This window comes from Oryctolagus cuniculus, chromosome 7, assembly GCF_964237555.1.
Source record: "Oryctolagus cuniculus chromosome 7, mOryCun1.1, whole genome shotgun sequence".
Lineage (NCBI taxonomy): Eukaryota > Metazoa > Chordata > Mammalia > Lagomorpha > Leporidae > Oryctolagus > Oryctolagus cuniculus.
Genome location: NC_091438.1, coordinates 163,472,155 through 163,485,655, shown reverse-complemented (window position 1 = coordinate 163,485,655; position 13,501 = coordinate 163,472,155). Strand labels below are relative to the sequence as shown.

Genomic DNA, 13,501 nt, shown 5'->3' with positions numbered 1-13,501 from the left:
CTGCGCGTGTGCCGCGGCGGCGCCCCCACAGCCGTCTGTGTGTATTTATATATTTATACAGATACAAAAGGCTGTTTCACAGTTACATGTCCTCCGCCGTGTGCCGCGCAGGCCGGCCGTCGGGCAGCAGCCCGGGGCCAGCACTGGAGGGCGCGGCGCTCACTGGGCGGGGACCTCGTACTTGAAGATGACGCTGAAGAGCTGGCCGCCCAGCCGCGCGGCCAGCCAGGCGTTCTTGAGCACGGCCAGCTTGAGGCTCTCGCAGCGCAGGGCCGCGTGGTAGTTGGTGTGCACGGCCCGGCCCATGCCCTCGATGACCACCAGGTCGGCGCCACGCTCCCGCACCAGCGCGGCCAGCCCCTTGTCCAGGCGGCTTTGGGGAGGAAGGCGGCAGTGAGGCTGGGGCAGGGGCTGCACCCCGAGCTGCTCCCCGGGGTGGACCCCCACCCTCCTTGCTCCTGTGCCCAGCCCTGCGGGGCGGCCTCCTCCCCCAGACCCCGGCCTCACGCGGGGCCTCGTCTGAACTTTGGAGACGGCCTTCCCCGCTGGGGGAGTGGGGCTGGGCGCCGTTAAGGGGCCTGAGGCCCAGCGCCGGGGTCCAGGGCCCTGCTGGCGTGCACCTGCGGGCTCAGATCTCCAGTCCCTGCCCCGACCTGGGGCCCTGGTGCCCTTCCTGCCTGGCCCAGCCCCAGCCCCAGCCCCAGGACATCTGGGAGCGCACCAGGGCCCCGGAGTCGTCTCGTCTGTTCTTTCTCTATCTGCCTCTCAAACACACAAAGGTCGGGCGAGGGTGCACTAACCAGGGCCCAGCGGACCCCGCGCTCGGACCTGTCGCTCCTGGAGCCGAGGCCGGGCTCTCCCCTGGAATCCGCAGGCACGGAAATCAGTGATGGCGCAGGGAGGCCAGGCGGGCGCCCAGGGTGCCTCTGCCAGAGCTGAGTGACCACGGGGACACAGGCTGCGGCAGCCCTGCCCCCACAGGCCCCGGCGAGGGCGGCGGGCGGCGCGCGTACCTGAGGTCCAGGCAGGGGGAGCTCGAGCCGGTCTGCACCAGCAGTAGCTTCTCTTCTCTGAGGGCCGTGCTGCGGGGCACAAGGCGGTCAGGGCCCCACAGCGCGCAGGGCGCCCCCCCACCCCCCGCGCCCGCCCGCACTCACCGCACAAGCGGGTCCATGGCCGCGATGCGCTCGGCCACCAGCAAGGACTCGCTGTGCGTCACGTCGTTGAGGGCGGGGCCCGAGTTGCACGCCAGGATGACCTGTGGGGGAGGCCGGCTCTTTAGGGCCCTGCTGCCCGGCACAACGCTGGCCTGCACGCGGCCGGGCTCTCCAACGGCGGGCCCCAGCGAGGGCAGAGCCGCCCACCAGGGCCTGCCAGCTGCCGGCCGCCGAGGGGCCAGGTCCTGTGGCCCGAGAGGGGCGGAGCTGCACTCAGGGCCTGGCCACAGTCACCCCAGGCCACCATAAACAACTTCCCAGGAAGCTGTGGGGTCGGACCGGAAGCCCCAGCAGGGAGACCCATGACCCGGGAGGCCGGGGTCGCCCGTCAGCCTCGCGCGCACCTGCACCTACCTGCTGTGCCCCCAGGAGCTCCGACCACGGCTGCCAGAGGCCCCCAGCACCGCCAACCCCACCAAGAGCCACGAAGCCCAGGGGAAGGTCCCACCACACAGCCTCCTCACTCACCTCCGTCCCTCTAAAGAGTAGCTCCCTGACAAAGGGGAAGACTCCCAAAATGAGGTCTATTCCACTGTTATCTGCGAAAATTAAGGCACATTTATGAGGGGGCCCCTGTAAGACAAAACCAGGGCGTTCAGTTGGGAACAGGCGCGTCCAAGACTTCAGACCCCACTGCACCCACTCCCGGGGCAGGGGCCGGGCGTCACGGCCCCAGAGGTACGGCAGGCACTGGGGACAGGGACAGCCTGCAGAGGCCACACCCACCCCTTCCAGCGAGGCAGACCAAAGGCCTGTGTGTGCAGGGGCAGCTGGCCTGGCAAGTGGTCACCGCAGGAGGTCAGGCAGAGTCTGGCCTCGGCAGCGCGGAGGCCGGGAGGGGCTTGTGCGCACGGCCTGGGTCCTGGGCCACTCCCGCTGGCTCCGTGTCCCCCGTCTGGGCCCTGACCCTGTGTTCCCTGCCCCCGGGCAGAGGCGAGGGCACCTGCACGCACCTTCAGTCTCTGCAGCCACTCGTCGTAGGAATCCACGAGCCAGGGCCGCTCTGCGTGGACACAGAGGGGACGAGATTGGCCGGCGCTCGGGGGCCAGAGCGCGGCGGCCTTGGGGGGCTCCAGGCCGCGGGCTCTCCCGGCCCTCCCCCACCAGGCCTCAGACACGCGCGCCGGCTCCTACCTTGTAACTTCCTCTTCGCCTCTTCAAACCCGAAGTGTGGATCGGACTCCAGGACGCTGGGAGGGGACGAGACGCAGTCACCCACGACACAGCCACGAGCCCCACCCCCGGCCCCCGCTGAGCCCCCGGGCGACACCGTGCGTTTCCGCAGGACGGCAGAATCCCAAGAAAAACTCAGCCCCGTGGGGCGGGGGTGTCTCCAAGACGGGCAGCCACGGGTGCCGGGCAGCGACCCCGGCACGGCCCCCCGAGAGCTGCTGGACGGGCGGCCCAGAGGGCAGTGAGGGGGGCAGGGTGCGCACAGCTCCTCCCTAGGACCGTGGGCGCCCCCCGTGAGGGACAGCTGCCCACGGGGGAGCGGGGGCGGGGACGCGTGGGGCCGAGCTCCATCTCGTCAGACCCCGCTTCCAGTCCGCGCCTGGGCCCCGGGGCCGCCCTCCCTCGCACGGCGGCCAGCCCGCGTGACCCCGCGTGGACACCTACTCGGCCACGGCCTTGGCCCCCCAGTCGAAGACGTTGCCCGCCAGGAGGCCCTTCGCCAGCGCCAGCTGCCGCTCCTCCCAGCCCAGGGCGTCCAGGGCACGCACCACGCTCTGGAAGCCCCGCAGCGCCACGCCGTTCTCCCGCTGCTTCACCTGCGGGCGGGCGGGCGGGGCGGGGGGAGAGCTGCAGGCGGCGACCAGCACCCGCCCCCGGGGGCTTCAGGCCCAGGGCTGCCTGCCACAGCTGTGCCAGGCTGAGTGGGGCCTGGGGGGCACAGCCCCGCCCACGGGAGCCACCATGGGCACACAGGGGCGGGGCAGGGGGCGTGGTGAGTGGCCAGCCCAGGGGAGGGGGTGAAGGCCCGCGGCCTCCTGGCCGGAGAAGCACAGCAGGGCCGGCACCTCCAGGCTCTGCCACCTGTGAGCTAGACGGACGCCCGGCCGGCTCTGCGAGCCCAGTGCTGACCCCTGGAGGCCACACAGCCCCAGCCACAGGGAGACAGGGGAGCCTTTAGTGGGTTCAGCTTCCTGGGGGGCCACGGGCAAGCCCAGGGCAGCAGCTGCCCCTCCCCTAGGGGACCCGCTGGGGCCGTGCGCACACTGGCCCCCCTCTCCACACACGCCCGGCAGCCTAACCGGCTCTCAGCTGTCCATGGGTTCCCGTGCACTGCCACACCAGCACCAAGTCAGGGCCGCCACGAGACCCACACAGCCCGACACCGTGCGCCCCCGCTGTCCAGCGGCACTCACTTTGCAGTAGGGGTCCGGGAAGTTGAACTCATTCAGACAGTGCTCCCTGGTGTCCAGCAGGCTGCGCACGGTCAGGCTCCCGTAGGCACTGGGGACAGACCAGGGCAGAGGGGCTGAGCAGGCCGACCAAGCCAGCGCTCCTCTCCGTCCGGGGCCAGCCCCACGGCGGCCAGGAAGCCCAAGAAGGCGTGAGGCGCTGAGGCCACGGTGGTCACGGGGCTGCCCTCCCCCGAGGCCGGCGGGCGCACGCGGACAGCAGGGGCCGGGCACTCACAAGGGCTGTAGCCGCAGCACCTGCAGCTTGTCCCTGTACTTCTGCCGGAACTTCTCGGCCCTCTCGGCCGCGTCCAGGGCCTCGGGCTGGCTCGCCACGGCTCGCTTCACCACCTGCCAGGGCGGGCCGTCAGCAGGGCCCCGCCGCGCTCACGGCACTCGCGGCAAGCTCTGCCCGCGGAGGACCTCAGGGGCACGGGGCTTCCCCGGCCGCCCTGGGGCTCAGGTCCACGTCCTTGGAGCCCCTCACTCGGGGCAGAGCCGGCTGGACCCGCAGGTCTCACGTTCCGCCCCCGGGGCCTGGAGCTGGAGTTCCCCCGTGCCGCTGAGGTGCTGTAGTGAGGGCCTGGCCCTGAGCTGCCGCAGGATGGGGCCCCGGCCTGGGAGAGAGGAAGGCGCCCGGCACAGGTGGCGCTTCCTGGAGCGCAGGGAGCTGTGGGGAGTCCGGCCCCGCCCTGCCCTCAGAGCCGCACAGCAGTGACCCGTCAGCGACGCGCAGTGACAGCCAGGACAGCAGCCCCAGGACTCGGGCGCTGCGCCCCCCGGCCCCGCCGCGCCGCGCCTCACCCCGTCCAGCGCCTCCTCGAAGCAGGTGAGCCAGTACTTGCGGGCCAGGGCGTCGTCGGTGAGGTCCACCGTGTCGGGCACGTAGGAGGCCGGGTCCAGGAGAAGCGGCAGGTCCACCAGTGGCCTCTCCAGCCGGTCCATCTCCAGCAGGTCGAACTGGAGGACAGAGCAGGGGCGGAGGTCACCGTGGTCCCCGGAAAGACCCCAACCCGACTGCCTAAGCCTGAGCTTCCCCGCAAGAACACAGGAGCGCCAGCACCTCCTCCATGCCGTGCTAGGCTCCACCCTCCCGCCGACACCTCCTCCGTGCCGCGCTGGGCCCCGCCCTCCCGCCGACACCTCCTCCGTGCCGCGCTGGGCTCCGCCCTCCGGCCGACCCCGTGGTTAGCAGCGGAGGAGAGGGGGGGCCGGCCTGCCCTCCTCACAGCCACCTCCCACAGTGGCCTGTGTCCATTGCAGCACCGGCTCTCCCCGCTCCCCTCCCGACCCCCAGAGCCAGGCTGTCTCTGGTCTCCAAGGGTCCTCACAGCCACCTCCCACAGTGGCCTGTGTCCATTGCAGCCCCAGCTCTCCCCGCCCCCCTCCCGACCCCCAGAGCCAGGCAGTGTCTCTGGTCTCCAGGGGAGACGGCGAGGGGCTTTTCCGGTGCTCAAGGGCCCTGCGCCTCCGCCCAACGTGAACGGGGCTCTGGCCCTCCAGCCTGCCCCCGTGGCCCCATCGCTGGCCTGTGTGGCCCCTCTGCAGGGCTGACGTCTGTTCGCCGCGCCCCGGCTCCACCCGGCCAGGGCTGGGCCACTCCACGGCGCCCACGGCCATCAGAGCCACAGCCACTTGCCCTGCTGGGAAGGGCGTAACCGCATGTGCGCTCAGCGTGTTAACCAGACTGAGCGACCACCCGTGGCCACCTACGGGCCAGAGGACCTGCACCAGGAAGACGGTACGGCCTGAGAGCGTCCACTCCCTACAGCCGCCCACACGCCGGGCACTCGCCCGGCTCCGCCAGCTGCACTTCTGCCAGCCCCCTGCAGAGGGCGCCAGGCCCCCGTGGGAAACCCTCGAGCGGCTGATGCAGGCACACGCGGGGACGTGGGGAGTGGGGCCCACCCGGCAGCCCGACTCTGCTCCACCCAGCTCAGGCCACGGCCAGCCACCGTCCAGGACACGGGCCTCACCCCGAGTGGGGATTTGGGGAAAGAACTCAGAACCTTCCCAGGAGAGCGGACCCTGTCGCTGAAGGAACCCATGGCAGAGCGCCGGTGTGCACACGGCCCTGGGCAGGGGCCTGCTCCAGACACGCGGGTGCCCGCCCGGGACCCAGTACTCACGGTGCCGCTCCGGGCCCGCTGCGTGGGGCCCAGCCCCGGCGAGGCGCTCCTCAGCCCGGAGCTGCCGGCGTAGTTCTCGCCCCAGCTGTACTGGTTGGGGTCTGCGGAGACAAGAGGCCAGCGGCTGGGCCAGAAGCTGCCCCCTCGTTCTCGTCCCCCTGGAGGCCTCACGACCGCCCCCACCCTGCACGGCCGCAGTGGAGCTCGGGCCCCGCCCTGCACGGCTTCAAGTGGAGCCCGGGTCCCCGCACCCCACCCCCACCCTGCCCCTGCCCTGCACAGCCTCGAGTGGAGCGCGGGCCCCGCCCCTGCCCCCACCCTGCCCCCGCCCTGCACGGCTTCAAGTGGAGCCCAGGCCCCGCCCCACCCCCGCCCTGCCCCCGCCCTGCACGGCCGCAGTGGAGCCCGGGCCCCGCCCCTGCCCCCGCCCCTGCCCCCACCCTGCCCCCGCCCTGCACGGCTTCAAGTGGAGCCCAGGCCCCGCCCCACCCCCGCCCCTGCCCCCACCCTGCCCCTGCCCTGCACAGCCTCGAGTGGAGCCCGGGCCCCGCCCCCGCCCCCGCCCTGCCCCCGCCCTGCACGGCCTGGAGTGGAGCCCAGCCCCCGCTCACTGTCTTGCTCAGCTCCCTTCAGAAACGCGCCGATGGCCCCCAGGTAGCCTTCGTGCCTCAGGAACAGCGCCTGGACCTCCCCCTGCAGACCCAAGGCCACGTGTGGCCACACGCGTGTCACCAGCGTGGACGGACACACAGGGCCCCACCTCCTGGCGAGCGGAGCACGGGACAGGCCCACGCCAGCGGCCGCCCGTGGGAACACGCGTGTGCAGGCGGCCGCACCTTGGAGAAGAAGTTGATGCTGTGGGTGATGGTGCGCATGGTCACGGGGTGGCCCCGGATGAAGAAGCCCCCGAAGTACACGCGGTCCAGGCCGTGCAGCCGGGCGTGCAGACACGCCAGCTGCCCCACGTCGTTGCTGATCATGTGCAGCAGGCTCTTGGCCACGTCCTCCTTGGAGAACTCTGAGCACAAGCACACGGGGCACGCGTGTGACGGGGGAGGAGGCGGGGAGACGGGGAGGAGGCCACAGCACCCAGCACACGCGGCCCGTGCGACCTGCGTGGGACCTGCGTGACAGGTGCCTCACTGCTGCATGCATCAGGCTTTGCTTTCCACGGGCAAACGCGGTGGCCGCATGGCGCTGCGGGGGTGGAGCACGGCTGCTCCACCCCACCCAGCTCCTTGCTCGCGGCCTGGGAAGGCACTGGAAGACGACCAAGTGCTGGGCCCTGCGCGTGGGGGAGACCTGGAGGAAGCTCCTGGCTCCAGCCTGCCCAGCCCTGGCCGCTGCAGCCATCTGGGGAGTGAACCAGCAGAGGGAAGACGTCTCTCTCTCTCGTTCCCTCTCTGACTCCTTCAATATATAAAACTTTAAAGAAATGGAACCAAAAAAGCCTCAATAAAACCCAGAGACCAAACCCCAAACTGCTGCTAATTCATGCGTCCTGCGGCCGTCCCGAGGACACAGCACGCTGCCCCACGGTGGGGCCAGCTGCCCACGGGCAGGACGGCCCCGCCTCTCCACGAGGGCCCGGCTGGCACCTTTGTCGGCCGTGGCTGACTTCCCGAAGCTGCTCGCGATGAGGTCCCCGCTCAGCCCCAGGGTCTGGTGGGCGCCGCCGTACACGTCCCGCACCAGCATGTCCACGTTGGCGTGCTGGCCCTGGGAGGCCAGCTGCAGCAGCTCGTCAAACTTCTGCGGGCGGGGCAGAGCCAGCGGGTGAGGCGCCCGCCTCCAGAGGCTGCCCCGAAGGGAGGGGGCCGGGCCGGCCCCGCGGGACAGCACCGCGTGGAGACGGCCGGGCCGGCCCCGAGGGACAGCACCGCGTGGAGACGGCCGGGCCGGCCCCGAGGGACAGCACCGCGTGGAGACGGCCGGGCCGGCCCCGAGGGACAGCACCGCGTGGAGACGGCCGGGCCAGCGCGCAGCGGCCTTGCCCCGGAGCCTCTGCCGCCGCGGGTACCTTCGTCCTGGTGAGCAGGGCCCCGAGCCCCCAGAAGGTGCCGCCTCCGATGGAGCTGCCGCCGATCCACTCGAACCTGTCCTCGGCCTCCACCTGGGCAGAGCGGGGGCGCAGATGCCGGGCTCCGCCCCCACCCAGCGCCCGCCCCCGCCGCTCGCCCGACGCGCCGGCTCACCTTCACGATGGAGACCCCCGAGCCGATGCTGACGAGCAGGTAGGGGAAGCCGTGGGGGTGACTGTGGAAGCGGAACTCGGCGTCGGCGTCTCCCTGGCACACGAAGGCCTCCTGCGGGATGTTCCTCAGCACGAAGTTGCAGCCCTTGATCAGGCAGCTCAGCACGTCCTCGCGGTGCACCCTGCAGGGAGCCGCGGCCTGAGCGCCGGCCCTGCCCTCCCCTCCCCTGCCGCCTGAGCGCCGGCCCTGCCCTCTCCCCCCCGCCCGCCTGACCACCTGGGCCAGGAGCCGCCCCCACCCCTGCCCTCCCCCGGCGCCTGAGCGCCCGGCCCTCCCCTCCCCTGCCGCCTGAGCGCTGGCCCTGCCCTCCCCCTGCCCTCCCCTGCCGCCTGAGCGCCCGGCCGGCCCGCGCCCGCCCCCCCCGCCCGCCTGAGCGCCTGGCCCTGCCCTCCCCTGCCCTCCCCTGCCCTCCCCTGCCGCCTGAGCGCCCGCCCACCCCCCGCCCGCCTGACCACCTGGGCCAGGAGCCGCCCCCACCCCTCCCCTCCCCCCGCGCCTGAGCGCCCGGCCAGGAGCCACCCCTGCCCCTGCCCCCCCACCCCCCGCCTCCTGCCCACCTGGGCGGGGGACCACGCCCTCCCCCCCCTCACTTCAGCTGCAGCTTCTCCTCGATGAGGTCCTGGAACTTGTAGGCCCCGCCCCCTGTGGCCTGGATGACCTTGGTCTCGGTGTTCACCAGGTGGGCTTTGATGAAGTCCAGGCAGGCCTCGATGTACGTGTTCTCGAACTTGACGAAGTGCAGGCGTGCGGTGACCTCCTCCTGCACCGACACCTCGTAGGGGGGCTCATGCTCCTGCCCCGTGTCCTGCGAGGCAGGGCGGGGCTGCACACGGGTCCCGCACACCCCGCCCCCAGGCTCCGGCCTGCAGCCCGGGAACCCCACGTGCCGAGGCAGCACCTGGACCAGACGCCTGGCCCGTGCGTGGAGGGGACGGAGCGGGGCCGCGGGCCACGCGGGCCACGGGCAGGGCAGCCACGGTGCGCAGGCCTCACCTTCCCCGAGTGGTCGAAGGACCTCACTCTGGCGACTTTGTGCTGCACTGTGGAGTAGTAGGCCAGCTTGGTCAGCGATCCACCTGCGGGGACACACGGGCGCTCAGCCCCGCCCACACGACCTAGGGCAGACGGGCCCCTCAAGACGCGGGGTCTGGGGCCACCTGAACGTGAGAGCCCCGTGGGTGCCACGTAGGAAGAGGAGAAAGCAAACACCAATCCCTCCTCCCGACCCGAACCCACCCCGAGGCAGGGACCCCCAGTGCCCCCCACCCCGAGGCAGGGGCCCCTAGGGCCCCCCACCCCGAGACAGGGGCCCCCAGTGCCCCCCACCACGAGGCAGGGATCCCCAGTGCCCCCCACCCCGAGGCAGGGACCCCCAGTGCCCCCCACCCCGAGGCAGGGGCCCCCAGAGCCCCCCACCCCGAGACAGGGGCCCCCAGTGCCCCCCACCACGAGGCAGGGATCCCCAGTGTCCCCCACCCCGAGGCAGGGGCCCCCAGAGCCCCCCACCCCGAGACAGGGGCCCCCAGAGCCCCCCACCCCGAGGCAGGGATCCCCAGAGCCCCCCATCCCGAGGCAGGGGCCCCCAGAGCCCCCCACCCCGAGGCAGGGGCACCCAGAGCCCACCACCCCGAGGCAGGGACCCCCAGTGCCCCCCACCCCGAGGCAGGGGCCCCCAGTGTCCCCCCACCCCGAGGCAGGGACCCCCAGAGTCCCCCACCCCGAGGCAGGGACCCCCAGTGCCCCCCACCCCAGCTAAGGGAGGGCCCGCGGCTGTGCTCCGAGGGTGGGCACGATAAGGACGCGCGCGCAGCGGGAGCAGGCGAGGGAAGCAGGGGGGTGGGGTGGGCAGGGACGCAGCAGGGGGTTAGGACCCGGCTCTTTCAGGGACGAAGGGCAGTCTCTGCTCCGTGAGGGGCTGGCGCTGTGGCGCAGCAGGTGGAGCCGCCGCCTGCAGTGCCGGTTCAAGTCCCGGCTGCAGCACTTCCAATCCAGCTCCCTGCTGTGGCCTGGGACAGCAGTGGAAGATGGCCCAGGTGCTTGGGCCCCTGCACCCGAGTGGGAGACCTGGAGGAAGCTCCTGGCTTCGGACCGGTTCAGTCTGGCCGTTGCAGCCATTTGGGGAGTGAACCAGCGGATGGAAGACTCCCTCCCTCCCTCTCTCTGTGTAACTTTCTTTTAAAAATTTTTTTGAACGACAGAGGGGAGAGAAGAGGCGGGCAGAGACCTGCCATTCGCGGCCGTGGCCGCCGCCCAGGGCCCAGAACCCAGCCCGGTCTCCCGTGGGCGGCAGGGGGTCGTCACCGCTGGCTGAGGCCGGGGTCTGAAAGGAGAGCCGGGACTGGAACCCCGGCACTCTGCCGGGGCGGTGTCCCAGGCGGCACCTCCAGCGCTGCGCCGAACGCCAGCCCCGGGGGGGTGAGAGGCCACGGAGGCCTGGGGGCTCCTCCTACTTCCAGCCCAGGAGGAAACAGCGGGGACAAGAGGGCCAGACCGGGCTCAGCGGCAGGGCTGCGGCTGGCAGGGATCCCTGGGAACCCAAGGCATCCGGACGGGGTTCCCGGTCACCCACACGGCAGGTGCCGCCACGGCCCGTGCTCCGGGGCCCGGCCGCCTCGCGGAAGGTGCAGTCACTTCTGGGTGTCCCTCAGCACCTGGGCCCCACCTTCTGGGTCACCCCGACCCACGGGGTCACCCCGACCCCAGGGAAGGACAGCACGCACTGCCCTGGGCCCCTCCTGTCCTGCGTGCACGCACGCGCGCGCACACACACACACACACACCCCGCAGAAGCCCAAGGTCAGGTCAAAGCTTCCGGGCTGTTTGCAAAGAGCCGAGTCACTGGCTGACCCGGGTCCCAGGCGAGAGGAGCACAGAGCAGGCGAGGGGCCTGGACCCCAAGATCAGGACGAGGAAGGGGAACGGGGGCGGGGTCTTGCTAAACCCTGCTGAGCGCGCTGGCCACGGGCACTCCTGGGCTGTGCCCGCCCGGGCCTGCGCGGGCGGGGGTCTCTCCAACACGGCCTCTGCCATGAAGCCCCTGACTGCTTGCCCCTCGGGGTCGCGGGCGCGCGCGGCCTGCAGGCTCCCCTCCGGCCCAGACCCCCTCGCTTCCGGGGACCCCCGACCCTCGGGACGCCCTCCGCGGTGAGGGGCGCTCAGGACCCAGGCCACGCCCCGGCCCCCCGCTCGGGGACCCGAACCGCAATGGGGCGTGGAGAGGGGCGGAGCCGGAGGGGCAGCGGCCGGCCGCTCGGACTGGAGAGCAGACGCGCGGCTTTGCTGGCTGTGCAACAGGAGGCCCGGGCGCCCAGCGCTGTCGGGGCCGGCACCGTTCCCCAGCGCGCCGCCTGGACCCCTCGCCGCAGGCTGCCTTCCGACTCGCACCGGACACACTGCCCCGCGGGAAGCGGCCGGCGGCACGACCTCTCCCCCAGCATCCGGAGCCCCCGGCGCAGCCAAGGCACCAGCAGGCGCCCAGGCCCGCGGCGGGGCGGGCCAAGGGGGTCACCTTCCCGCAACGCAAGGCCGGGGGGGAGGGGAAGGGGCGCAGGGTCTCCGGCGGAGCCGGGCCCCAGAGAGCTCGGGCAAACGACGGGGGCGCCCGGACGCGAGGGCGGCGCGAGTCCCCGAGGCCCGTCCACGGTCCTGCGCACTCACGCCAGCTGTCAACGGTCCAGGGCGAGGCCTGCGGGCGGCGCGGACTTTACGCGGCACAGGGGTCCCAGCGGGCCCGGCCCCGGGGGCTTCAGGCCAGGGTCGTCCTCGTGCCGGCCCCGGCAAGGACGCCAAGCCTCAGGCCGGCCACCTCCGGCCGTCAGCCCCCCGCCCCCGGCGGCCGCCAACCCTCCCCCGGTGCCCCCTCCCGCCCGCGGCCTCCTCCACAGCGGCCGCCGCCGACTACGAGTCCCGGCATGCCCCGCTCCGGCACGCGCGGCGCCTGCTGGGAGCGGTAGTCCGTCCGCTGCCCCAGCGGGCGCGCCAGCGCGTTCGGGGGACTACAAGTCCCGTGAGGCGGCGCGCGGCGACCCGTAAGTCCGTGCGCGGCAGCCCGCACCCCCGCCCTTCGTCCTTCCCGCCGCCCCCGCTCGCCGCCGGCGCCCCGCGCGTCCCGGCTGCCAGCCCCGGGCGTCCGGCCCGCCGCTACCTATGTCGATGGCGAAGCGCTTGGCGTTCTCCAAGTTGCGGAAGATCTCGTCGGGCGGCAGCGTGATGCTCTTGTCCAGGCTGTCCCCGCTGCTCCCGCTGCCGCTCGCTCCACACTCCGCCATTTTGAAAGTGCCCGGCCGGCCTCATCAGCCATGGAGATATATGCGCATATATTTGACTGTTAAACGCCCCGTGCATAGATTATGCTAATGAGGCCCGCCCCTCTCCTCCGGCGGCTCGGGCCCGCGCCGGCCTGGCGGGAGAAGCCGGGCGCGGGTGCCCGCAGGTGGAGCGCCGCCGCCGCTTCCCGGGCTCGCTGGAGCTCGGCACGCGTTCTGGGCCGGGCTAAGCTGGACGGGCACTTGTCCCTGCAGTTTGGGGACTCCTCATAGAGTGCAGTGCGGGGGAAGCGAGAATTCTGGGAACGAGCCGGATCGGCATCCCGGGCCCGCGCGGGGGTGCAGGGGCTGTCGGCAGGCCCTCGGGAGGAGCTCTCGCTGGAAGCGGGCGGGCTGAATTCAGCACCTGCCTCCCGGGTGCCCCGGGCCGGTTCCTGCGTGTCCCTGGCCCTCAGCCTCCGTCCGCGAGCTGCCTGGCGGGCCTCCCGGAAACGCGGCGTGTGGGGCAGCCCCCGGAGCTCCGGAGGCCAGGGCGCCGTGTCCTGCAGTGCCCGGGGCAGGACTGTACCGGCGGCCGCGGCACCGGGGCGGTGGGCGGGCCGGGCGGCGGACCCCTCGCTGATGCACCCATAGCACTGGCAGTAAACACGCGGAGGGGAGACCCGGCCCTGTGCTCGGCACGCGTGACGGGACGCGACGCCCGCCCAGACGTTTGCTGCAGGGTGGGGCCCAGCTCCCACCCGCCCTGCGCCCTGGGTTCTGCCCCTGGGGAGCCTGGGCTCTGAACCACGGGTCCAGGTTGTAGCCGACACCCCCAGCCCCCTCAGCGAGGAAGGCACGGCCCGCCTGACTCGGCCCTGGGAGGTCAGCCCTGGGAGTCCACCAGGCCATGGAGGAGCAGGCTCAGGGGCTGCGGGCTGACCGCGGGTCCACTTGCCCAGCCAAGACGCCTGTGCTGCCGGAGGTCCACGGCAGTCTGGGGCCTGGTCTCCCTTCCAGGGGTCAGCAGAGGGGTCCTGGGGCTGCCATTTTGCCACCAGCCCCCCCCCCCCATCTGTAAGGAGCTAGTGGGCAGGCCTGGGGCGGGAAGCCCAGGCTGTGCACGGCTGCGCGGGCACACAGCCAGGGAAGCCCCCAGCCCCCTGCGGCCCCTGCAGCCCGGCGGCTCGCCCCGCGTCCGGGCCTCCCTTGTTGGCGAGCGCCGAGGGGCAGCACGGGCACGCGCCGGCTTGC

The 13,501-nt window shown here is 72.6% G+C and overlaps 1 protein-coding gene across 4 annotated transcripts; it reads right to left on the bottom strand.

Moving 5' to 3' along the window:
- Window positions 1-34: 34 nt before the first annotated feature.
- Window positions 35-12,306, bottom strand: PANK4 (pantothenate kinase 4 (inactive)). Of its 4 annotated transcripts, none has more exons than XM_070077098.1 (19): window positions 12,148-12,306; window positions 8,997-9,079; window positions 8,594-8,808; window positions 7,944-8,124; window positions 7,769-7,861; window positions 7,347-7,500; window positions 6,585-6,766; window positions 6,360-6,441; window positions 5,749-5,849; window positions 4,424-4,579; window positions 3,858-3,970; window positions 3,584-3,671; window positions 2,835-2,986; window positions 2,352-2,407; window positions 2,171-2,220; window positions 1,686-1,790; window positions 1,158-1,258; window positions 1,014-1,082; window positions 35-373 (listed from the first exon to the last, which is right to left on the bottom strand). In XM_070077098.1, the coding sequence occupies exons 1-19, from the start codon at window positions 12,269-12,271 to the stop codon at window positions 160-162; spliced, it is 2,319 nt and encodes a 772-aa protein (XP_069933199.1). In that variant the 5' UTR covers window positions 12,272-12,306; the 3' UTR covers window positions 35-159. The 4 variants fall into 4 exon arrangements, with proteins under 4 accessions (XP_069933199.1, XP_069933201.1, XP_069933198.1 ...); XM_070077097.1 differs by lacking the exon at window positions 35-373 and adding an exon at window positions 380-861; XM_070077100.1 differs by lacking the exon at window positions 2,171-2,220 and having other exon boundaries at window positions 1,686-1,756.
- Between the last annotated feature and the right edge of the window lie 1,195 nt (window positions 12,307-13,501).